The sequence below is a fragment of the Melanerpes formicivorus genome, unplaced genomic scaffold, assembly GCF_026170545.1.
Source record: "Melanerpes formicivorus ecotype bairdi unplaced genomic scaffold, bMelFor1.0.p_v2 SCAF_277, whole genome shotgun sequence".
Classification (NCBI taxonomy): domain Eukaryota; kingdom Metazoa; phylum Chordata; class Aves; order Piciformes; family Picidae; genus Melanerpes; species Melanerpes formicivorus.
Window position 1 is genome coordinate 70,662 of NW_027142629.1, and position 22,228 is coordinate 92,889.

Below are 22,228 nucleotides of genomic sequence, written 5' to 3' on the forward strand. Positions count from 1 at the left end.
GGTTGTCATGCAGTGCTGTGCTCTGGATGTGGTGCTCTGATGTGCAGGTTTTATGGTGAACTGCTGTGCACTGGATGTGATGCAGTGTTGTGCATTGAATGTGGTGCATTGCTGTGCACTGGATGTGCTGCTCTGCTGTGCACTGGATGTGCTGCTCTGCTCTGCATGGGATGTGGTGCATTGCTGAGCATGGGATGTGGTGCACTGTTGTGGAGTGCATGTGGTGCAGTGCAGGGGATGAGATGTGGTGCGCTACTCTACACTGGATGTGGAGCATTGCTATGCACTGGATGTGGTGAACTGCTGTGGACTGGATGTGGTGCACTACGCTGCAGCAGATGTGGTGCATTGCTGTGCACTGGATGTGCTGTTCTGCTCTGCATGGGATGTGGTGCGTTGTTGTCCATGGGATGTGGTGCACTACTCTGCACCAGATGTGGTGCATTGTTGTGCACTGGATGTGGTGAACTGCTGTGCATGGCATATGGTGCACTGCTGTCTCAGTCCAGAGAGGGAAAGAGACTCAGTTCTTTTGAATATTGCTGTGTTATGAAATTTGAGGCACAAACAAGGCCAGAATATCAGCAGTGAAGCTATTAACAGAATAAAGTGGATGGAATAGAAGAAGGGAGAAGGAAAAAATAGAGAGAGGGAGAAGAGGGAGAGAGAAGTGGAAAGGAATTATATTATCACCCCACACATCCCAAGACAGTTTGGGTCTGTGGGGGAAGGCTGCTGCCGCTTTGGCTTGGAGGAGATGTCATCCTTTTTTGCTGTGCTGTTCTCCACTGGAGGAGAGAAGGGACCCTTCTCTGAGCAGCCTCTTCAGCTCCATGAGTTGCAGCAGGTGGAACTTAGGACATAGAGAGAGGCTCCCTCCTGGTCTGCTTCTAGGCTGCAAGGTGATGTCTCTGTGCTTTTCTCTCCTGGTGTTTACTTTGTTTTTCTTCAGAGCGGCATTGCCCAGGTGTTTTCCTTCTGAACCAGTACTTGCTCAGATCTTTGATACAGTTGTTTAGGGTATGTGTCCAGGTGGTGACTCCATTGTCCTTTGCACCATCCTCCCTTTCTGGGGTAGCTGATGGGTAGAGATGATCTTTGTCTATGCACAGTCCAGAGTGTCATTACCCAGTGGCATCTACCCAACACACATCAGCTATTGTCTGGGCAAGCAGCAAAGGTGATTTTATCTTTGTTGAGTCATGTCAAGAGAGACAAGATTTAGTCTCTCACACCAGCCAATAACCCCACCCTACAAGGTTCACCCTTAAATCATATCCCCAGGCACCACATCCAAACAGCCTTTAAACACATCCATGGTTGGTGACTCAACCACCTCTCTGGGCAGCACATTCCAATGCCTGACCACTCTTCACATGAAAAAAATGTTCCTACTGTCCGTTCTAAAGCTACCCAGTGGCAGCTTGAGGCCATTCCCCCTTGTTCCATCACTAATTACCTGTGAGAAGAAACCAGCACCAGCCTATCCACAATGTCTTTTCGGGTACCTGTAGAGAGTGACGAGTTCTCCCCTCAGCCTCCTCTTTTTCAAGCTAACCAGCCCCAGCTCCTTCAGTTGTTCTTTACTGGAATTATTCTCCAGGCCCCTCCCCAGTTTCCTTGCCCTCCTCTTCCCTGGCTCCAGCACCTCTACATCTCTCTTGTATTGAGGTGCCCAAAAGTGATCCTTTCCTATAGGTCCTCAGTGGATACCACTGAGAAAAGTTAAGCTGTATCATGAGGTGGAAGATGTCCTGCAGATGTCCCAGGGAACTACAGGTCAGTCAGTCTCACCTCTGTGCTCTGTGCCTGGAAAGATCGTGGAGCAGATCCTCCAGGAAGCACTAGTGAACAGGTGATTAGGAACAGTCAACAAGGCTTCACCAAGGGCAAATCCTGCCTGACCAACCTGGTGGCCTTCTATGAACAGGTGACGAGATTAATAGCTGAGGGGAGAGCAACTGATGTCGTTTACCTGGACCTGAGCAAAGCCTTCAACACTGTCCTGCACACATCCTGGCCTCCAAACTGGTGAAACATGGGTCTGATGAGTGGACCACTAGATGGATACAGAACTGGCTTGATGGCTGCACCCAAAGAGTGGCTGTCAATGAGTCCATGTCCCAGTGGAGGCCAGGGACAAGTGGAGTCCCTCAGGGATCAGTCCTGGGACCTGTCTTGTTCAACATCTCTGTGGGTGCCATGGACAGTGGCACTGAGTGCACCCTCAGCAAGTTTGCTGATGACACCAAGCTGTGTGGTGCAGCAGACACGCTGGAGGGAAGGGAGGCCATCCAGAGGGACCTTGACAGGCTGGAGAGGTGGGCACAAGCCAACCTCATGAGGTTCAACAAGACCAAGTGCAGGGTCCTGCAGCTGGGTCGAGGCAATCCCAGGCACAAATCCAGGCTGGGCAGTGACTGGCTGGAAAGTAGCCCTGAGGAGAGAGACTTGGGGGTGCTGGGGGAGGAGAAGCTCAACATGAGCTCTCAATGTGCACTTGCAGCCTGCAAAGCCAATCATATCCTGGGCTGCATCAGGAGAAGCGTGGCCAGCAGGTCAAGGGAGGTGATCCTCCCCCTCTACTCAGCTCTGGTGAGACCCCACCTGGAGTACTGTGTCCAGTTCTGGAGCCCCTATTACAAGAGGGATGTGGAGGGGCTGGAATGTGTCCAGAGCAGGGCCAGAAGGATGATCAGAGGGCTTGGAGCACCTCTCCTATGAGGACAGACTGAAAGAATTGGGGCTGTTCAGTCTGCAGAAGAGAAGGCTCTGAGGTGACCTCATTGTGGCCTTCCAGTATCTGAAGGGGGCCTACAGGAAGGCTGGGGAGGGACTTCGCAGGATCTCAGGTAGTGATAGGACTAGGGGGAATGGAATGAAGCTGGAGGTGGGGAGATTCAGGCTGGATGTGAGGAGGAAGTTCTTCACCGTGAGAGTGGTGAAGCCCTGGAATGGGTTATCCAGGGAGGTGGTTGAGGCCCCATCCCTAGAGGTGTTTAAGCCCAGGCTGGCTGAGGCTCTGTCTAGCCTGATCTAGTGTGGGGTGTCCCTGCCCATGGCAGGGGGGTTGGAACTAGATGATCCTTGTGGTCCCTTCCAACCCTGATTGATACTATGATACTATACTAATGTGCACACATTGGCAATGCACCTCTAGGAACCCAGTGACAGCAGTTGTCACCTCGGGTCCAGAGGAGACCAATGAGACTGGTGAAGGGACTAGAGGGAAAGTCTGATGAGGCGAGGCTGAGGGGTGTTTATGCTGGAGCAGAGGGGACTCAAGGGGTGCATTATCACAGTCTACAACTAATGTAAGGGAAATTGTAGTGAGGTGGGTTCTTCTCCCAGGCACCTTGTGAAAAAACAAGAGGGCATGGCCTGAAGCTGCACCAGGGAAGGTTTAGGTTGGATGCCAGGAAACACTTCCTCATGGAAAGGGGAATTAGACACTGGATTGCAGGGGGGGGGTTAGACTAGCTGACCTTTAAAGCTCCCTTCCAACCCCAAGTGTTCTGTAATTCTGTGTCCCAAGGAGTGAGCCAGGCTGTCCCAGTGTTACCACTGCCTACTAGTGCTTCAGGATCCCAGCCACTTCCTGGGGCAGAAAATGATGGGTTGATGCCATGCCCAGTGGCCCAGTGGCCCAGTGTTGGCACTGCTCCTACCTGTGCCATCATGTGTTCTGCTTGCTGTTGGATTTGTTTCACAGAATCACAGAATTATAGAGGCTGGAACAGACCTCTGAGATCATCAAGTCCAGCCTATGACCCAACACCACCACATCAATTAGACCATGTCTCTAAGTACCACATCCAATCTTTCCTTAAATACCTCCAGGGAACATGACTCCACCACCTCCCTGGGCAGTCCATTCCAGTGTCTAATTCCCCTTTCCTTGAGGAAGTGCTTCCTAACATCCAACCTAAACCTCTCCTGGGGCAGCTTCAGGCCATGCCCTCTCATTGTGTCACAAGTTGCCTGGGAAAAGAATCTGACCCCCACCTTACTGCAACTTCCCTTCAGATAGTTGTAGAGTGTGATAAGATCCCCTCTGAGTCTCCTTCAGGCTAAACACCCCCAGCTCCCTCAGCCTCTCCTCATCACACATTCCTTCCAGTCCCTTCCCCAGTCTCATTCCTCTCCTCTGGACCCGCTCCAGCATGTCAATATCTATCTTGAAGTGAGGGGCCCAGAACTGCATACAGTACTGGAGGTGAGGCCTCACCAGTGCCGTAATTCTGCAATCACATCTCTAGTCCTGCTGGCCACACTATTCCTGATATGAACCAAGATGCCTTCTGTGCCACCTGGGCACATTCCTGGGTCAGAGGGTTTGCTTTACTGTGAAGCACTCAAGGTCCCTTGCTCACAGTGTGGATAGCCAAACCGAGATTGACTGTGGTGATTGCTGTGTCAATGAAACCAGAAGACAACTGAATTGGCACCAATTGCTGTGATTGCCATGGAAATAGAACAAGAAAGCAAAGAAGGGAGAGATGTAGGAACCAAGAGCTGACAGATCACAGGAAGGTGAGACAGACCTTCAGGTTTCATGGGAAAGTGCAGCAATAATGGAATACTGTATGGAGGGAGTGTGTGAAAAGCAGGCTGGGAAGCCACCTGCAAGAGTGTGATTAATAAACAGAGGAAGCTGAAGGTCAGTAGGATGTGGGAAGGGAAGCAAATCATGCAAACATCTCCTACCAAACTGGAGCTTGCCTACAGCACAATGTCATTTGCTCACCTGGAGCAAGTGGCCACCTCTGCACAAAGCTGCCTAAGTGAGTTTGTATTTCAGCACCTGGCCTCACTGTCTCAGCTGGTTCCACCTCAAGGTGACAGTACATGCAGGTAGGTATTACATCCAGCAGGGAAGGGCTTCCAACAAGCATTCCAGTAGCTCACCCCTGACCCTGCTGCATTCCAGAAGGCTTGAGACTTCTGACAGCACTTCCACTACACCACCAGTGGCCCTGCAGTATTCCAACTGGCCCAGGGCTTCTGTCAGGCCCATCTTCAGGAGTCCATCACTGGCCCTGCTGCATTCTGACTGCATTCAGAACTGACACTTCTGAGGGACTGTATTGGGTTAGGCTGAGCTGGAGTTAATTCTGCCCAGAGCATTGCTCTAGTGCTATGTTTTGCAGTGCTGTTTTGCATCTGGGGGTTGCTAACACAACAGTGTTTTGGCTGCTGTTGATCTGAGCACCAGAACTGTATTTTTCCAATATTTCTCTGCCCCAAGAGAATGCTGAGGGGTGGGCAAGATCTTGGGAGGGGACACAGCTGGGCCAGCAGACCCAAACTAACCAAAGGGGTATTCCATGCTGTAATGGTTTAGCAGAAGGGCTTACCTTCCTGCTCCCCCAACACAAAAGTGAGGGGAAGAGTAACACAACTCAGGGCTGAGATAAAGAGAGAAGAGTTTAATGTAACATAAGATATCCTAAGCACAATGCATGATTACCTTAGCTAATAATCTAATCAATAATACAATGCAGGATTACCTTAGCTTAGCCTATTTGTAGAAGTAGCACAGTGAAATGCACAGGGAGGGAAAAACAAACAACAGCATGAAACAGAAAACCAAACCCAGCAAGCTACCTGCCACTCTTTCTGCCACCATGCCTGCAGAAAAGTCAACACCCAAGAACTCAGAAGCAGCAGCTGGAACAGGAAGCCTCCCATGTTGCAATCTGAACTTCAAGCCCCATAATACTTTGCTCCAGTCAACACTTTCCTTTTGGAGGCTGGCATGACTGCAGCATGGTGTCAGTAACAGCAGCAGCTTCAACTCAGTCCATGCCAGATGATGTCAGCTCAAACACAAAAGCTAAGTGAAAGAAGCAAGTGTGGGACATTCCTGGGTGGCATCTGTGCTCTGGAGCAGCTGCTACATGTGTTGGAGCCCTGCTTCCTGGGAGTGACCAAACATCATCTGGCTGGATGGGCAGTAGAGAACATCTTTCTTTGCTTCTGCTTCTGTGCACAGCCTTTGCTTTTACTTTTGCTTCTCAGTCAGGCTTTCTGCTGCTCAGACAGAGGCCCTGCTGCCCTTTTGTGAACCTGGGGCTTTGCTCAGTATTTCCACTGGCCTGGCTGTGCCCTTGATGCATTCCAGTGAGCCTGAATGGCAGCAGGGACACTTGGGGCTCCTGGATTGACAAGGGAAGTCCTGAACTTGCTGTCAGTTGGCATCAATCTCACAGTTTAAAAACTCTTCATGCTCCTAAAAACTTCTAAACACTCAAAAAGATCTCTTCCCACTTCTAGGTGCATGGAAAGCCTGAGGGAAGCCCCAGGACTGCAAGAATCCACCAGGAACACTGCTGAGCTAGTGGGAAGCCCTTTGAAAGTGTCTAGGCCTGCTGGAAAGCCTCAGAGCCCCACAGTGGGAAGCTGACAAAGCATTTTGAGTTCCTCCAAAGATCTCTCTGAGATTCCCCCTTATTCCTCCAAAGGTCCTCCAAAGTCAATCCTAGAACCCTCCTGGAGTCAAAACGCCTAAGATTCCTTGACACCCTACAAAGAACCCCTCTGAGATGCCCCTGAGACCCTTCCAAGACACTTTCAAGATGCTCTAAGAGCCTCACTTTAACTTCCTGAACTGGGCACATAGCGCCAGTCCCATTGCTAGGAATCAAATGCCCCCAACATCTGGGCATTGTGGGTAGGAGTGTCCTAACTAAAAGTGAGAAAGAAAGGATTTGGGTAACTTTGGGGTTTTATTGACACATGGGCCGTGGACAAGGTGGTTTTTTCCCATGGCAGACCCAAAACATCGAAGAAGAACCAGACAAATCCTGGCAAGGCTAAGCCCAGCTCGAGTGCCAGCATCAGCTGTGCCAACTCATCATCATCATTATTCCTATCACCGTTAACTAGTGTTTAGAAGGCCAGGAGGTGTTTGTTCCTGCTGGAGCCCTCAGCCCCTGAGAAATGAAAGTGGAAAAAGAGGAGAATTTGGTTCAGTCTGCTGGAAAGGCCTTCTCGAGGGGCCTTTCAGTACCCCAACAGATCCAGGGCAGGTCTATTTGCGACTGCCCACAGGTGTAGGCAGTTTACTGGCGTGGGTGAGGCGGTGGCGTGCGAGGTTCGAGCTGCGATTGAAGCTCCTGCCGCAGTCACTGCAGGTGAAGGGCTTCACGCCACTGTGGACACGACGGTGCAGGGTGAGATTCCATTCATTGTTGAAGCTCTTGCCACAGTCAGTGCAGCTGTATGGCCTCTCATCAGTGTGGATGAGGCGGTGCCGGATCAGCCTGGAGCTGTTGGTGAAGATCTCATCACAGTCAGCACAGGGGAACAGCTTCTCTGCAGTGTGGACACGACGGTGTTGCGTAAGCCGGGTGCTGCTGTTGAAGCTCTTGCTGCAGTCGGAACAGGCGAAGGCCTTCTCAGCAGTATGGGTGCGGCGGTGCCGGCTGAGGGTGTAGCTGTGGTTGAACCTCTTGCCACAGTCAGGGCAGCTGTAGGGTTTTTCACTGGTGTGGACACGGCAGTGGCGGACGAGCATTGTCCCCCGGCTGAAGCTCCTGCCGCACTCAGCACAGTGAAACTGCTTCTCTCCGGTGTGTGTGAGGAGGTGCTGGCTAAGGGTGGAGCTCTGACTAAAGCTCTTGCCGCACTCCCTGCAGGCGAAGGGCTTCTCACCGGTGTGTGTGCGGCGATGGATAAGGAGGTTGCAGTTGTTCGTGAAACTCCTGCCACAGTCACCGCAGATGAAGAGCTTCTCGCCGGTGCGTGAGCGCTGGCAGGTGGTGAGCGCAGAGCTGCAGGTGAGAGGCTTCTTGACAGTGTGGGTGCGGCGGTGCAGGGTGAGGTGGTTCTTCTGTCTGAAGCTCTTACCGCAGTCAGCACAAGTGAAAGACTTCTTGCTGGCATGGGTGTGGCCCTCCTCCTCTCCCCCATCCTGGTCATCTTTCTCGTCCTCCTCCTCCTCCTCATCACAGTCATCACTGTCATCATCCTCACCCTCCATGTCATCCTCTTCCTCCTCCTCTTCCTTGGGGCTACAGTTTGGGTGCTCCATCTTGTTCTCTGTGTGGTTCTGCTCCTCCCAGCTCTTCTCTGGGTCCTTCTGTGAGGCCATGCTGGTGGGAGAAGGGGTCACTGCTGTGTCCTAGGGAATATGAAAACACCTGAGCCCAGGAGCTCAAACCCAGAGACCCTGCCTGGGTCATGACAGCCCCTGACACCTCCCAACACCCAACATTCAGCTGGGGCAAGGAATAGAGAGGGGCTCTCAAACTCCTAGTTCTTGCCATGGTGAAAGGTCAGACCTCTAAAACCTCTGTCAAGACCCCAGGTTCCTGTGCTGGGAGGGCTGAGACACCCTTGTACTTATGGAGTGCTCTCATCCCACCTGTTCCCAAACCTGGCGGTACTGGCAGGGTGGTTCCTGGCCTGTGCCCTGTCCTTTGATCTCTCCTGGATCAGACAATGGAGGCAGTGGCACTGACTCGGGAAGACCAAACCACTTCCCACCCTCTCCCATCCACCCTCCACCTCCCAACCCTAACCACCACCACCTTCCACACAACTGACCCCCACCTGCCTGGGGGTCCCACAGACTCCCACTGCAGCTGATGTCCTTCAGAGCCCCTGAAGTGGTGAAATGTAGTGGGCAAGAGGGCCTGGAGGAGGTTGGGAGGTGCTCCAAGTTTCAGCAATAGGCTGGGGTCCTGCTGTTGTCCCAGTCTGGATTCTTGGAACATTGAAATGTTCCAAGGGGCAGATCTGCAAACTCAGCTCTTTCCCAGACCAGAGAGGCAGGGCTGATGGGGAGAGAAGGACACAGCCCCTGCCAGAGAGAAGCAAAGGGCTCAGATGAGAGGACTGAACTCCAAGGGATGGCTCAGCACTGCCCAGGGCAATGCAGCAGTGCTGGGCCTTACTGAGGGCAGTTCCCAAGCTCAGCAGCATGGGCACAGCACACAGCCAGGGCTGCTGAAGATGGGAGGTCTGAAGAAGTACAGACTCAGCACACAACCCCCAGCAGAATGTGCAGGGCAGCACCATAAGAGAGCTTCTCAAGCCAGCTTCTCCCAGGCCTCGGCTGCACGTTTCTCCCACTGCCTGCCCATAGCTCTGCATTTGCCAGGAGCTGTTGTTCTGGCTCCAGGTCTCCTCACAGACCCCACCCACTTTGTGCTCAGTTCTGTTCTGCAGGCACCTTCTGCCAGCAGGGCCCTGCCCAGGGCCATCTCTGTGTTGGCCATTCCTCAAGTGAGCATCAGAGAAGCCCTGATGACACTAAGAAAGGGATGCTCACACTTTCTTAAGGTGGAAGAAAGGGAAGAGATTTGGTCAGCTTCTTGCAAAACCTCTTCATCTCCTACTGATGCTGGAGGAGTCTCTGTCTCCTGGGCAAACCTGGCACCTGCAGCACCATTCAACAGAGGCAGCCTAAAGAACTACATTAGAAAGTTTTGTTTCTTTCTCTCCCTGCCCATTTCTGTCAGTTTTCTCTCTGGAGTTCTCCTGGAGATGCCACTCCACATCCCCAGAGAAACTGGGATTTGATGTGAGGGCAAAGTACCCATGGTCTGTTGGTAATCTCCCAGCTAACACATGCAGATGTTCAGGAGAATTCACTCCTTTTATCTGCTGAAATGTTGCAGATTGTGGCATTTCCTGCACACAGAGTTTTCAGCTGGGCACTTGATCCTTTGGAGGGACAAGGCCTAATTCCTGCCTGGCCATTTCCAGGCACTTCCCCCATCCCCGGCCCATCCATGTCATAGTATCATAGTATCATTCAGGGTTGGAAGGGACCACAAGGATCATCTAGTTCCAACCCCCCTGCCATGGGCAGGGACACCCCACACTAGATCAGGCTGGCCAGAGCCTCATCCAGCCTGGGCTTAAACACCTCCAGGGATGGGGCCTCGACCACCTCCCTGGACAATCCATTCCAGGGTTTCACCACTCTCATGGGGAAGAACCTCCTCCTCACATCCAGCCTGAATCTCCCCACCTCCAGCTTCATTCCATTCCCCCTAGTCCTATCACTACCTGAGATCCTGAGAAGTCCTTCCCCAGCCTTCCTGTAGGCCCCCTTCAGATACTGGAAGGCCACAATTAGGTCACCTCGGAGCCTTCTCTTCTCCAGACTGAACAGCCCCAACTCCTTCAGTCTGTCCTCATAGGAGAGGTGCTCCAGCCCTCTGATCATCCTCCTGCCCCTGCTCTGGACACGTTCCAGCACCTCCACATCCCTCTTGTAATAGGGGCTCCAGAACTGGACACAGTACTCCAGGTGGGGTCTCCCCAGGGCTGAGTAGAGGGGGAGGATCACCTCCCTCGACCTGCTGGCCACACTTCTGCTGCAGCCCAGGATCTGATTGGCTTTGCGGGCTGCAAGTGCACATTGAGAGCTCATGTTGAGCTTCTCGTCCACCAGCACCGCCAAGTCTCTCTCCTCAGGGCTGCTTTCCAGCCAGTTACTGCCCAGCCTGTATTTGTGCCTGGGATTGCCTCAACCCAGCTGCAGGACCCTGCCCTTGCTCTTGTTGAACCTCATGAGGTTGGCTTGTGCCCACCTCTCCAGCCTATCAAGATCCCTCTGGATGGCCTCCCTTTCCTCCAGCGTGTCTGCTGCACCACACAGCTTGGTGTCATCAGCAAACCTGCTGAGGGTGCACTCAATGCCACTGTCCATGGCACCCACAAAGAGGTTGAACAAGACAGGCCCCTGGTATCTTTGCTGTCCTCTGGCCCTGTGTCCCACACCCCCACTGCCACTGCAGCTGGAAGGGTGGAATGGAAAATATCGTGTCTGAGGAAGCATCTAATGAACTGGGCTGGAACCAGGAGAACAAGAATGGCAGGGCCCTGAGACTAAAGGGCTGGATGAGCTGGAGGGCTGAAAGAACCAGCAACAAGCCAAGGGGGAGGTTACAGATGAGAGATGGGGAGGGACCCTGCAGACACCTCACAGAGGAATTGATGAAGGGGGACAGAGAGGAAGTGAGACCTCAGGTGATTTCTGCCCTGGGATATGGGGTGAGATGTGCTGGTCGGATCCCCTAGAGTGCCTGCTTGGGTGCTGTCAGGTGTCGGGTGGTGTCAGAGGACTGTCCTGAGCCAAGCAGGATTTAGGTGTTTGAGAGTCCAGGGTCAGATGCTGCCACCACCACTGTAGGTAGGAGCCAGGCAGAGCCACGCAGCTGCTGAACTAACCCCTCCCAGCCCCTGCAGTCTTCACCATTCGTCTGTCCATCTGCACTCACTCTGTGCCCCCCCCCCACCAGAGGCTTAAATATTATCAGTATCTGCTTAGAACTCCTAAAGAGCTATAAGGAAGTTTTTGGCCCTCAAATCTCTTAAAAAAACCCCACCTACAATAATCAGAATTTCTTCAAAAGTCATTACAATTATTCAAAACTCTGAAAACCTAATTTTGAAGAGATTTTCATTAATTTCTCAGCTTCTTTAGGTGTTCAACACCTATCTAAAATTCTTAACAAGGCTTAAAACCACCTCAAAAAAATCATCCAAGTCTCTTCAAAAACAGTTTACGAGCCATGGAGTCATTAAAGTCCCTTAAGAACTCCTAAGACTAATTTTTAGGATATTTCAGTGAGATTTTAATCTTCTTTAAGTGTTAAACACCCTTCAAAAATCTTTCAAAATGTTTTAAAACTGCCTGGGAAAGAAAATTTCACCAAAAAGTCTTCAACAAAAAACCTATTTTCAAAACTCTTAAAAATGGTTTTGCAGCGATTTTAATGAGTTTCTGAGCTTCTTCAGGCCTATATGGGCAGAGTCCAATGGGATGTCATTCAACAAGTCCAAGTGCCGAGTGCTGCACTTTGGCTACGGCAATCCCATGCAGAGCTACAGGCTGGGGTCAGAGTGGCTGAGAGCTGCCAAACAGAGAGGGACCTGGGGGTGCTGATCGACAGCCACCTGAATATGAGCCAGCAGTGTGCCCAGGTGGCCAGGAGGGCCAATAGCATCCTGGCCTGCATTAGGAATAGTGTGGCCAGCAGGAGCAGGGAGGTCATAGTGCCCCTGTACTCTGCTTTGGTTAGGCCGCACCTTGAATACTGTCTCCAGTTCTGGGCCCCTCAGTTTAAGAAGGACATTGAAACACTTGAAGGTGTCCAGAGAAGGGCAACAAGGCTGGGGAGAGGCCTTGAGCACAAGCCCTATGAGGAGAGGCTGAGGGAGCTGGGATTGTTTAGCCTGGAGAAGAGGAGGCTCAGGGGTGACCTCGTTGTCCTCTACAACTACCTGGGAGGTGGTTGTAGCCAGGAAGGGGTTGGCCTCTTCTCCCAGGCAACCAGCACCAGAACAAAAGGACACAGTCTCAAGCTGCGCCAGGGGAGGTTAGACTCGAGGTGAGGAGGAAGTTCTTCACCGAGAGAGTAATTCATCATTGGAATGTGCTGCCCAGGGAGGTGGTTGAGTCATCGACCCTGGAGGCGTTCAAGGGGAGATTGGACGTGGCACTTGGTGCCATGGTCTGGCCATGGGGTCTGTGTTGATAGGTTGGACTCGATGATCCTCGAGGTCCTTTCCAACCTAAGTGATACTGTGATACTGTGATACTGTGATACCACAGCCCTGGAAAATGCTTCAAGATGCCTAAAACTGCATTAAAAATGAACATCTCCTTAAAGCCCTGAAACTCCCGTAAAAAACTCCTTAAAATCTTGTCAAAACTTTTAGTTCATTGTGGTGAAGGCACATTATGGCCAGATATTGAATCTTGTCCCAGCATGTGGACAAGTTCCCCTCTTTCATGACGGAGACAAAAGCCAAGGCATAGTTTCATAGTTTCATAGTTTCATTCAGGGTTGGAAGGGACCACAAGGATCATCTAGTTCCAACCCCCCTGCCATGGGCAGGGACACCCCACACTAGATCAGCCTGGCCAGAGCCTCATCCAGTCTGCTCTTAAACACCCCCAGGGACGGGGCCTCGACCACCTCCCTGGACAACACATCCCAGGGTCTCACCACTCTCATGGTGAAGAACCTCCTCCTCACATCTAGCCTGAATCTCCCCACCTCCAGCTTCATTCCATTCCCCCTAGTCCTATCACTACCTAAGATCCTGAGAAGTCCTTCCCCAGCCTTCCTGTAGGCCCCCTTCAGATACTGGAAGGCCACAATGAGGTCACCTCGGAGCCTTCTCTTCTGCAGACTGAACAGCCCCAACTCCTTCAGTCTGTCCTCATAGGAGAGGTGCTCCAGCCCTCTGATCATCCTTGTGGCCCTTCTCTGGACACGTTCCAGCACCTCCACATCCCTCTTGTAATAGGGGCTCCAGAACTGGACACAGTACTCCAGGTGGGGTCTCCCCAGGGCTGAGTAGAGGGGGAGGATCACCTCCCTCGACCTGCTGGCCACACTTCTCCTGATGCAGCCCAGGATCTGATTGGCTTTGCGGGCTGCAAGTGCACACTGAGAGCTCCTGTTCAGCTTCTCGTCCACCAGCACCCCCAAGTCTCTCTCCTCAGGGCTGCTTTCCAGCCAGTTACTGCCCAGCCTGTATTTGTGCCTGGGATTGCCTCAACCCAGATGCAGGATGGAACCCCTGCACGCTCCCATCACCTGGGATGCTTCTAACACCAAGTATGGGCATAATTCTAGCTTCACTCTTCCTGTAGGCTGAAGCCAGTTGTTTACAAGAGTGCCCACTGGTCAAACCCAGCCTCGAGGAACCTATTAGTATTACCCCAGTTGGTAAACAAGCTGCCCCCTCTTTCACTTTGTCTCTCTCCTTGCTCAAGAGGACAACGCCGGTGCCATAGCCTCTGCCACTGAGCGCATTGCTGTTAGCTCTTCTCTCCCATACATGCGAGCATACTGGAAGCCTCTGCACTAGAAGCAGCCTGCATCCAGGCATGCCCATTGAGCCATATCCCTGAGAATATCTTCTGAGAGGAGGGACCTTCGCTGAGCCCGAGAAGCCCAGTGTCGTCACCACCAGTCACACTGATCGTGAGAGGCCACCGTGCCTCCAAAGGACTGGACCCCTGAGGGTAAGATCTGCCCAGTTCCCGGGGAGAAGGGACTTGACCAGGTCTGGCAGTCCACACATCTGCCTAACCCTGCTATCGCGGGAGAGGAGCCGCCACCTTTGCCGGTCTGAGCCCTGTAAACCTCAGGGAAATCCAGAGCACCATTCGTGCCTATACTCCTCCAAACCCGGGACCGCTCTGAGAGTCCTGCTGTTCCTTTAAGCCAAGTAAATGGGAAGTTGCCGCTCCCCGTAGGCGTGCTTCTTCCCTGGGGCCGCTACAAGCCAGCCCTGAGCCCATTGCAACATGGCTGACCCTGCAGCCCTGCCTGCTGCTGTGCCAGATCAGAAACCTTTGAGCCCACCTATTGGGAACCGTCGCCCTGCCGTGTGAGCCGACTCTGAGGGCCGTCCCCATCCTGCGACCAGCCCTACCAGCCCCACAGGCTGAGCCCCAGGACCACTCCCTATTGTCTGGAGGGAATCTGCTGAGTCCTGCAAGGGAACCTGCTTACCAGCTAAGCCGAGGTTCCATTTCCTCTCCACTGCCAAGGAGACAGCCACCCAGCACCGCCGTCCAGAACAGCCTAGGAACCAGTCCAGCGACAGTAGTCTGCCAGAACCCAACCTTGCTACAAACAACACAAAGTATCTTTCACCTGCTTTCCACTCACTAACACTCAGTTCACAGCATCTGCTTCTAGCAGTAATCTCTGATGCACTATAATAGCACTGTATATACTCCAGCATCTGAAGGGGGCTACAGGAAGGCTGGGGATGGACTTCTCAGGATCTCAGGTAGTGATAGGACTAGGGGGAATGGAATGAAGCTGGAGGTGGTGAGATTCAGGCTGGAGGTGAGGAGGAAGTTCTTCACCATGAGAGTGGTGAAGCCCTGGAATGGGTTGTCCAGGGAGGTGGTTGAGGCCCCAGCCCTGGAGGTAGAATAGAATAGAATAGAATAGAATAGAATAGAATAGAATAGAATAGAATAGAATAGAATAGAATAGAATAGAATAGAATAGAATAGAATAGAATAGAATAGAATAGAATAGAATCAGTGAGGGTTTGAAGGGACCACAAGGATCATCTAGTTCCAACCCCCCTGCCATGGGCAGGGACACCCCACACTAGATCAGGCTGGCCAGAGCCTCATCCAGGTTGGAAGAGAACTTCAAGATCATCGTGTCCAACCCATCAACCAATCCAACCCACCTAAACAACTAACCCATGGCACCAAGCACCCCATCAAGTCTCCTCCTGAATACCTCCAATGACAGTGACTCCACCACCTCCCCAGGCAGCCCATTCCAATGGGCAATCACTCACTCTGTATAGAACTTCTTCCTAACATCCAACCTAAACCTCCCCTGGTGCAGCCTGAGACTGTGTCCTCTTGTTCTGGTACTGGCTGCTTGGGAGAAGAGACCAACATCTGCCTGTCTACAACGTCCCTTCAGGTAGTTGTAGAGAGTAATAAGGACATCAAAACACTTGAATGTGTCCAGGGAAGGGCAACAAGGCTGGTGAGAGGCCTTGAACACAAGCCTTATGAGGAGAGGCTGAGGGAGCTGGGGTTGTTTAGCCTGGAGAAGAGGAGGCTTAGGGGTGACCTCATTGCCCTGTACTACTACCTGTGAAGTGCCAGGCCACTGGATGTACACATCCCAAGAGATTCTATTATCTCTATTATCCCTCTCCTCCCCCTGGAGGGAGGCAGGACACCCCTAGTTATGGGGAGTATGCCCACAAGTGCATTGAGCACAGTGTCCAGTGTTAGAACTGGAGCCACTGTTGGAACTATTAGAGTAGTCCTGGGAAACTGGAATTGACAGCTACCCTTCTGGTATTGCTACCTCGGGGTCTGCCACTTTGCAGTTCCCTCAGTCTCCTGAAAAGATTAGAAGTTGGTTGACCATCCCATCTGTTCATGTTCTCACCAAACTGATCACACAGAGTTAGCCAAACACTCCCATGGCATTGCCTCGGTGGTCTGTTTTGGTTTGATCTGTTTTCACAGTATCACAGCATATCTTAGGTTGGAAAGGACCTCGAGGATCATCAAGACCCCATCAACACAGACCCCATGCCTAGACCATGGCACCAAGTGCCACGTCCAATCTCCCCTTGAACGCCTCCAGGGACGGCGACTCAACCACCTCCCCGGGCAGCCCGTTCCAATGCTGAATGACTCGCTCGGTGAAGAACTTTGAATGACCTCCTTGGAGGACGTCTGTTCCTCACAGCTGAAACTTGTATCCATCTGGAGGAAGAATTGGAATTATTCCCTTTGTGTCAACTGGGATATGGAATTTTTAAATTCATGCTTCAGCTCTTTCATGCAATTCTCATTTTTTCCAGACACAGCTTCAATGGCTGAAACCAAAGAAACACGTGTCAGGCTATCCTCCAATTGTCTCATTTGATCAGTGAATTGGCCAACCACAGGAAGAGCTCCACCATAATTTCTTGGCACAATTCTGCTTGGCAGAATAGTAGCATAAGTAGGAGGAGGAGCAAGTTTGATGAGCTTTTTAGCAAGACCAGCTCCTACTGTTCATCAGGATTCAGAGTTTCATGGTTACCATAGTATCATAGTATCAGTCAGGGTGGGAAGGGACCACAAGGATCATCTAGTTCCAACCCCCCCTGCCATGGGCAGGGACACCCCACACTAGATCAGCCTGGCCACAGCCTCATCCAGCCTGGGCTTAAACACCTCTAGGGATGGGGTCTCAACCACCTCAACCCATTCCAGGGTTTCACCACTCTCACGGTGAAGAACTTCCTCCTCACCTCCAGCCTGAATCTCCCCACCTCCAGCTTCATTCCATTCCCCCTAGTCCTATCACTACCTGAGATCCTGAGCAGTCCCTCCCCAGCCTTCTTGTAGGCCCCCTTCAGCTACTGGAAGGCCACAATGAGGTCACCTCAGAGCCTTCTCTTCTCCAGACTGAACAGCCCCAACTCCTTCAGTCTGTCCTCATAGGAGAGGTGCTCCAGCCCTCTGATCATCCTCCTGGCCCTTCTCTGGACACATTCCAGCCCCTCCACATCCCTCTTGTAATAGGGGCTCCAGAGCTGGAGGCAGGACTCCAGGTGGGGTCTCCCCAGAGCTGAGTAGAGGGGGAGGATCACCTCCCTTGACCTGCTGGCCACACTTCTCCTGATGCAGCACCTGGGCCAGAACAATCCTCACCATCAATACAGGCTGGGAGAGGAGGTGATAGGAAGGAGCCCTGTGGAAAACTATCACAGGGGTGCTGATGGATGGGAAGCTGGATATGAGGAGACAGTGTAAGCTTGCAGCCCAGAAAGCAAATCAGATCCTGGGCTGCATCCAAAGATGTGTTGCCAGCTGCAGAGAGATGACTCTACCACTGTACTCTGCTCTGGTAAGACCTCACTTGGAGTACTGTGTACAGGTCTGGATCCCTCAATACAGGAAGGACTTGGGCCTGATGGAGAGGGTCCAGAGGAGGGATGTGAGATTGATCAGGGGGTTGGAGCAGCTCTGCTACGAGGACAGGCTGAGGGAGCTGGGGCTGTTCAGCCTGGAGAGGAGGAAGCTCTGGGGAGAATAGAATAGAATGAACCAGGTTGGAAGAGACCTTCAAGATCGAGTCCAACCTATCACCCAACACCATCTAATCAACTAAACCATGGCACCAAGCAGCCTATCAAGTTCTCCTCCTAAACACCTCCAGTGATGGTGACTCCACCACCTCCCCAGGCAGCCCATTCCAATGGGCAATCTCTCTCTCTGTGTAGAATTTCTTCCTAACCTCCAGCCTAAACTTCCCCTAGTGCAGCTTGAGAGTGTGTCCTCTTGTTCTGGTGCTGGTTGCCTGCAAGAAGAGGCCAACCTTCCCCTGCCTGCAAGGAGAGGCCAACCTTCCCCTGCCTGCAAGGAGAGGCCAACCTTCCCCTGCCTGCAGGAAGAGGCCAACCTTCCCCTGCCTGCAGGAAGAGGCCAACCTTCCCCTGTCTGCAGGAAGAGGCCAACCTTCCCCTGCCTGCAAGGAGAGGCCAACCTTCCCCTCTCTGCAAGGAGAGGCAAACCTTCCCCTGCCTGCAGGAAGAGGCCAACCTTCCCCTGCCTGCAGGAAGAGGCCAACCTTCCCCTGCCTGCAAGGAGAGAGCAACCTTCCCCTGCCTGCAAGGAGAGGCCAACCTTCCCCTGCCTGCAGGAAGAGGCCAACCTTCCCCTGCCTGCAGGAAGAGGCCAACCTTCCCCTGCCTGCAAGGAGAGGCCAACCTTCCCCTGCCTGCAGGAAGAGGCCAACCTTCCCCTGCCTGCAGGAAGAGGCCAACCTTCACCTGTCTACAACCTCCCTGGCCCTCCAGCCAGTTCCTAACCCATCGCAGTGTGCTCCTGTCCAAGCCATGGGCTGACAGCTTGGCCAGCAGTTTGCTATGGGGGATGGTGTCAAAGGCCTTGCTGAGGTCCAGGTAGACTCCACCCACAGGCCTCCCCACATCCACCAGGCAGTCACCTGAGCATAGAAGGAGCTCAGGTTGGTCAGGCAGGACCTGCCCTTCCTAAATCCATGCTGGCTAGGCCTGATCCCTTGGCCATCCTGTAAGTGCTGTGTGATTGCACTCAAGATAATAATCTTGCCTGGCACTGAGGTCAGGCTGACAGACCAGTAATTCCCTGGCACATCCAAACGGCCCTTCTTGTGGATGGGCACCACGTTGGCCAGCTGCCAGTCCTCTGGGACCTCTCCAGTGAGCCAGGACTGCTGAAAAATGATGGAGAGTGGCTTAGCCAGCTCATCTGGAATGAAGCTGGAGGTGGGGAGATTCAGGCTGGAGGTCAGGAAGTTCTTCACCATGAGAGGGGTGAAGCCCTGGAATGGGTTGTGCAGGGAGGTGGTAGGGGCCCCGTCCCTGGGGGTGTTTAAGCCCAGGCTGGATGAGACTCTGGCCAGGCTGATCTAGTGTGGGGTGTCCCTGCCCATGGCAAGGGGGTTGGAACTGGATGATCCTTGTGGTCCCTTCCCACCCTGACTGATTCTATGATCTGCCAGCTCTCTACACAGGAAATGTTCCTCTCTAAAGAGGAACCAGCGTACCAAAAAGCCCTTTGGAGCTCCTTTCTGAAAACAAAGCTGAGCACTGGCAGAAAGGTCATCTGAAACTGAGCCAACCAAACCCTGAGCAGCGGCACAGCAGCGAGCAGCCATCCAGAGGGACCTTGACAGGCTGGAGAGGTGGGCACAAGCCAACCTCATGAGGTTCAACAAGACCAAGGGCAGGGTCCTGCATCTGGGTCGAGGCAATCCCAGGCACAAATCCAGGCTGGGCAGGGACTGGCTGGAAAGCAGCCCTGAGGAGAGAGACTTGGGGGTGCTGGGGGGACAAGAAGCTCACCAGGAGCTCTCAGTGTGCACTTGCAGCCCACAAAGCCAATCAGATCCTGGGCTGCAGCAGGAGAAGTGTGGCCAGCAGGTCGAGGGAGGTGATCCTCCCCCTCTGCTCAGCCCTGGTGAGACCCCACCTGGAGTACTGTGTCCAGTTCTGGAGCCCCTATTACAAGAGGGATGTGGAAGTGCTGGAAGGTGTCCAGAGCAGGGCCAGGAGGATGAGCAGAGGGCTGGAGCACCTCTCCTGTGAGGACAGCCTGAAGGAGTTGGGGCTGTTCAGTCTGCAGAAGGGAAGGCTCTGAGGTGACCTCATTGTGGCCTTCCAGGATCTGCAGGGGGCTACAGGAAGGCTGGGGAGGGACTTCTCAGGATCTCAGGCAGTGATAGGACTAGGGGGAATGGAATGAAGCTGGAGGTGGGGAGATTGAGGCTGGAGGTGAGGAGGAAGTTCTTCCCCATGAGAGTGGTGAAGCCCTGGGATGGGTTGTCCAGGGAGGGGGTTGGGGTCCTGTCCCTGGAGGTGTTTAAGCCCAGGCTGGATGAGGCTCTGGCCAGGCTGATCTAGTGTGGGGGTGTCCCTGCCCATGGCAGGGGGGTTGGGACTGGCTGATCCTTGTGGTCCCTTCCAACCCTGACTGAAGCAATGAAACAACTTTACACCGCAGGCAAGCCTGGGCAGGTCTCCGTCTGCGCCCCCTGCAGCCCCAGACCTTGGGGCTCCTGCTCTTTGTCTCTCCTCCCGCGCTTTCTGCGGAGGGGAGGGAGGGGGAATTCGTGGTGAAGCCTGGCTAAGCTCGGTTTGCCCCTCCAGGACACAGCCCCAGCAGAGCCAAACCTGCCCCGAGCTGGCGCCAGCCCCAGGCGCGGGCTCAGCACAGCCTCAGCACCCACGGCCGGGACCCCCCCGGCAGCCAGGGGCACGGCCCGGGCTGGGCTCGCCCCTTGTGCCTGGCCTCCAGCCCAGGCGCTGCCCTTTAGCACAGAGCAGCCCAGCACAAAGGCTCCAAACCCCCCAGGGCTCCCGCAGAGAAGCCTCTGATGCAATCCAGCCCCCACGCTGCCAGGGGCAGCACTCAGCAGAGGGGGAGCTGGGGCCAGGGAGCCCCTGCAGGGCACTGACGGTTCCGGCTGGAACAGAGCAGCAGCCTGCAGCTGCCCCTAGCAAGGGGATCGAGCAGCACGAAGCCCCCAAGCACACAGACCCCCTCCGGTGTCCCCAGAGCCGCACAGCTCCCTCCCAGGACAGCACAGACGGCACACAGCGACCCTACGCACCTCTGCCGTACCCCACCGACACCCCCCATGACCACGCGGACCCGGGCAGAGCTCCCCAGACCGCCCCCAACACCACCCCCCCGCCCCCCCACCCCCAGCTAACCCCAGCCCGAGAGAGGTCCCCAGGACCGCACAGACACCAAGCGCCAGGCTTACAGACCCCCCCACCCCCACCCCGTACCCCACAGACTCCCCGCGGTCACCAACCCAACCCCCACCGATTCCCCGTAGACCCCCGCAGAGGCTCCCCCCAGCCCCACCGACCCCGGCCCCACCGACCCCAGCGACCATCCCGACGCCACGATGCAACCCTCAGCCTCCGGGGACTCCGATCCCTACTTCAGCATCCCCCCCCAGCCCCAGAGACTCCCTCACCCCGCCTGGAGCCGGCACAGAGGGGGGCGCGGAGCAGAAGGACGAGGGAGGGCTCCGAGCACCGCCGCAGCCGCCGAGCAGCATGGGCGAAGGCGTCCCGGCCGAGGGGAAGGAAGTCCCGCCCACAAGCGGCCAGCAACAACCAATCACATCCGCCACACAAGCGGCATAACCCCGCCCCCCCGCCCCCTCCCTCCCCACTGCCGAGGCACAGCGAGGAGCTGCCACTGTCCGGCCGCGGCCGCCATTGTTCTCCCCATGGGGAGCGGCAGCGTTGCCGGAGCGCGGGAGAAGCGCCGGAGGTGCTGGCGGGCGAGAGGCAGCTACCGGCTGGTGAGCTGCGGCATGGCGGGAGGGGCTGAAGGCGGGCGGGAGCCGAGCGGGGAAGGGTCTGGCGGGGCCGGGGACACGCTGAGCGCCGGGGAGCGTGGAGCCGCTGGGCACCCCGGGGGCTGCGCGGGGCATGCCGGGAGTTGCTTTGGACGGCGCTGATTGGCTGTCGCTCAGGGCTGTGGGCGGGGCTTCCTCTCCGGGTCCCTGCCCTGCTCCGTTCCTCTGCCGCAGCCGGCGGCGCTGGGGCCGGGTTCTGCATCGCTGCTCTCTGCTCGCCGGGAGCCTGCCCGGGGCCGGCAGCTTATAGCTTCATAGTTTCATTCAGGGTTGGAAAGGACCACAAGGATCATCCCAGTTCCAACCCCCCTGCCATGGGCAGGGACACCCCACACTGAGATCAGGCTGGCCAGAGCCTCATCCAGCCTGGGCTTAAACACCTCCAGGGACAGAGCCCCAACCACCTCCCTGCACAACCCATCCCAGGGCTTCACCACTCTCATGGGGGAGAACTTCCTCCTCCCCTCCAGCCTGAATCTCCCCACCTCCAGCTTCATTCCATTCCCCCTAGTCCTATCACTGCCTGAGATCCTGAGCAGTCCTTCCCCAGCCTTCCTGTAGCCCCCTGCAGATCCTGGAAGGCCACAATGAGGTCACCTCGGAGGCCTTCTCTTCTGCAGACTGAACAGCCCCAACTCCCTCAGTCTGTCCTCATAGGAGAGGTGCTCCAGCCCTCTGCTCATCCTCCTGGCCCTGCTCTGGACACGTTCCAGCACCTCCACATCCCTCTTGTCATAGGGGCTCCAGAACTGGACACAGTACTCCAGGTGGGGTCTCCCCAGAGCTGAGCAGAGGGGGAGGATCACCTCCCTTGCCCTGCTGGCCACACTTCTCCTGATGCA

At 54.5% G+C, this 22,228-nt stretch overlaps 1 protein-coding gene and 1 long non-coding RNA gene across 6 annotated transcripts in view; one reads left to right on the top strand and one right to left on the bottom strand.

Moving 5' to 3' along the window:
- Positions 1-16,368, top strand: part of LOC137458779 (uncharacterized) — a 36,002-nt gene extending 19,634 nt beyond the window's left edge. Inside the window, exons 1-3 of one of the 2 annotated variants that reach the window (XR_010991961.1) lie at positions 4,257-4,533; positions 6,277-7,781; positions 15,998-16,368. This is a non-coding gene — a long non-coding RNA (uncharacterized lncRNA). Of the gene's footprint in view, positions 1-4,256; positions 4,534-6,276; positions 7,782-15,997 lie in introns of those variants that run through there. The other variant, XR_010991960.1, reaches the window with a different exon arrangement.
- On the bottom strand, positions 5,410-21,082 carry LOC137458778 (zinc finger protein 135-like). 4 transcript variants are annotated; one of them, XM_068170046.1, is made up of 3 exons: positions 20,997-21,064; positions 8,561-8,806; positions 5,410-8,125 (listed from the first exon to the last, which is right to left on the bottom strand). In XM_068170046.1, the coding sequence occupies exon 3, from the start codon at positions 8,093-8,095 to the stop codon at positions 7,034-7,036; it is 1,062 nt and encodes a 353-aa protein (XP_068026147.1). In that variant the 5' UTR covers positions 8,096-8,125; positions 8,561-8,806; positions 20,997-21,064; the 3' UTR covers positions 5,410-7,033. The 4 variants fall into 4 exon arrangements, with proteins under 4 accessions (XP_068026147.1, XP_068026146.1, XP_068026144.1 ...); XM_068170045.1 differs by having other exon boundaries at positions 8,557-8,806; XM_068170043.1 differs by lacking the exon at positions 8,561-8,806 and having other exon boundaries at positions 20,997-21,082.
- Between the last annotated feature and the right edge of the window lie 1,146 nt (positions 21,083-22,228).

Coding starts and splice junctions, on each gene's coding strand:
- LOC137458778 (XM_068170043.1), bottom strand. CDS start 21,080: ATGCTGCTCGGCGGCTGCGGCGGTGCTCGGAGCCCTCCCTCGTCCTTC. Junction 8,126..20,996: donor CTGTGCCGGCTCCAGGCGGG/GTGAGGGAGTCT, acceptor CATATTCCCTAG/GACACAGCAGTGACCCCTTC.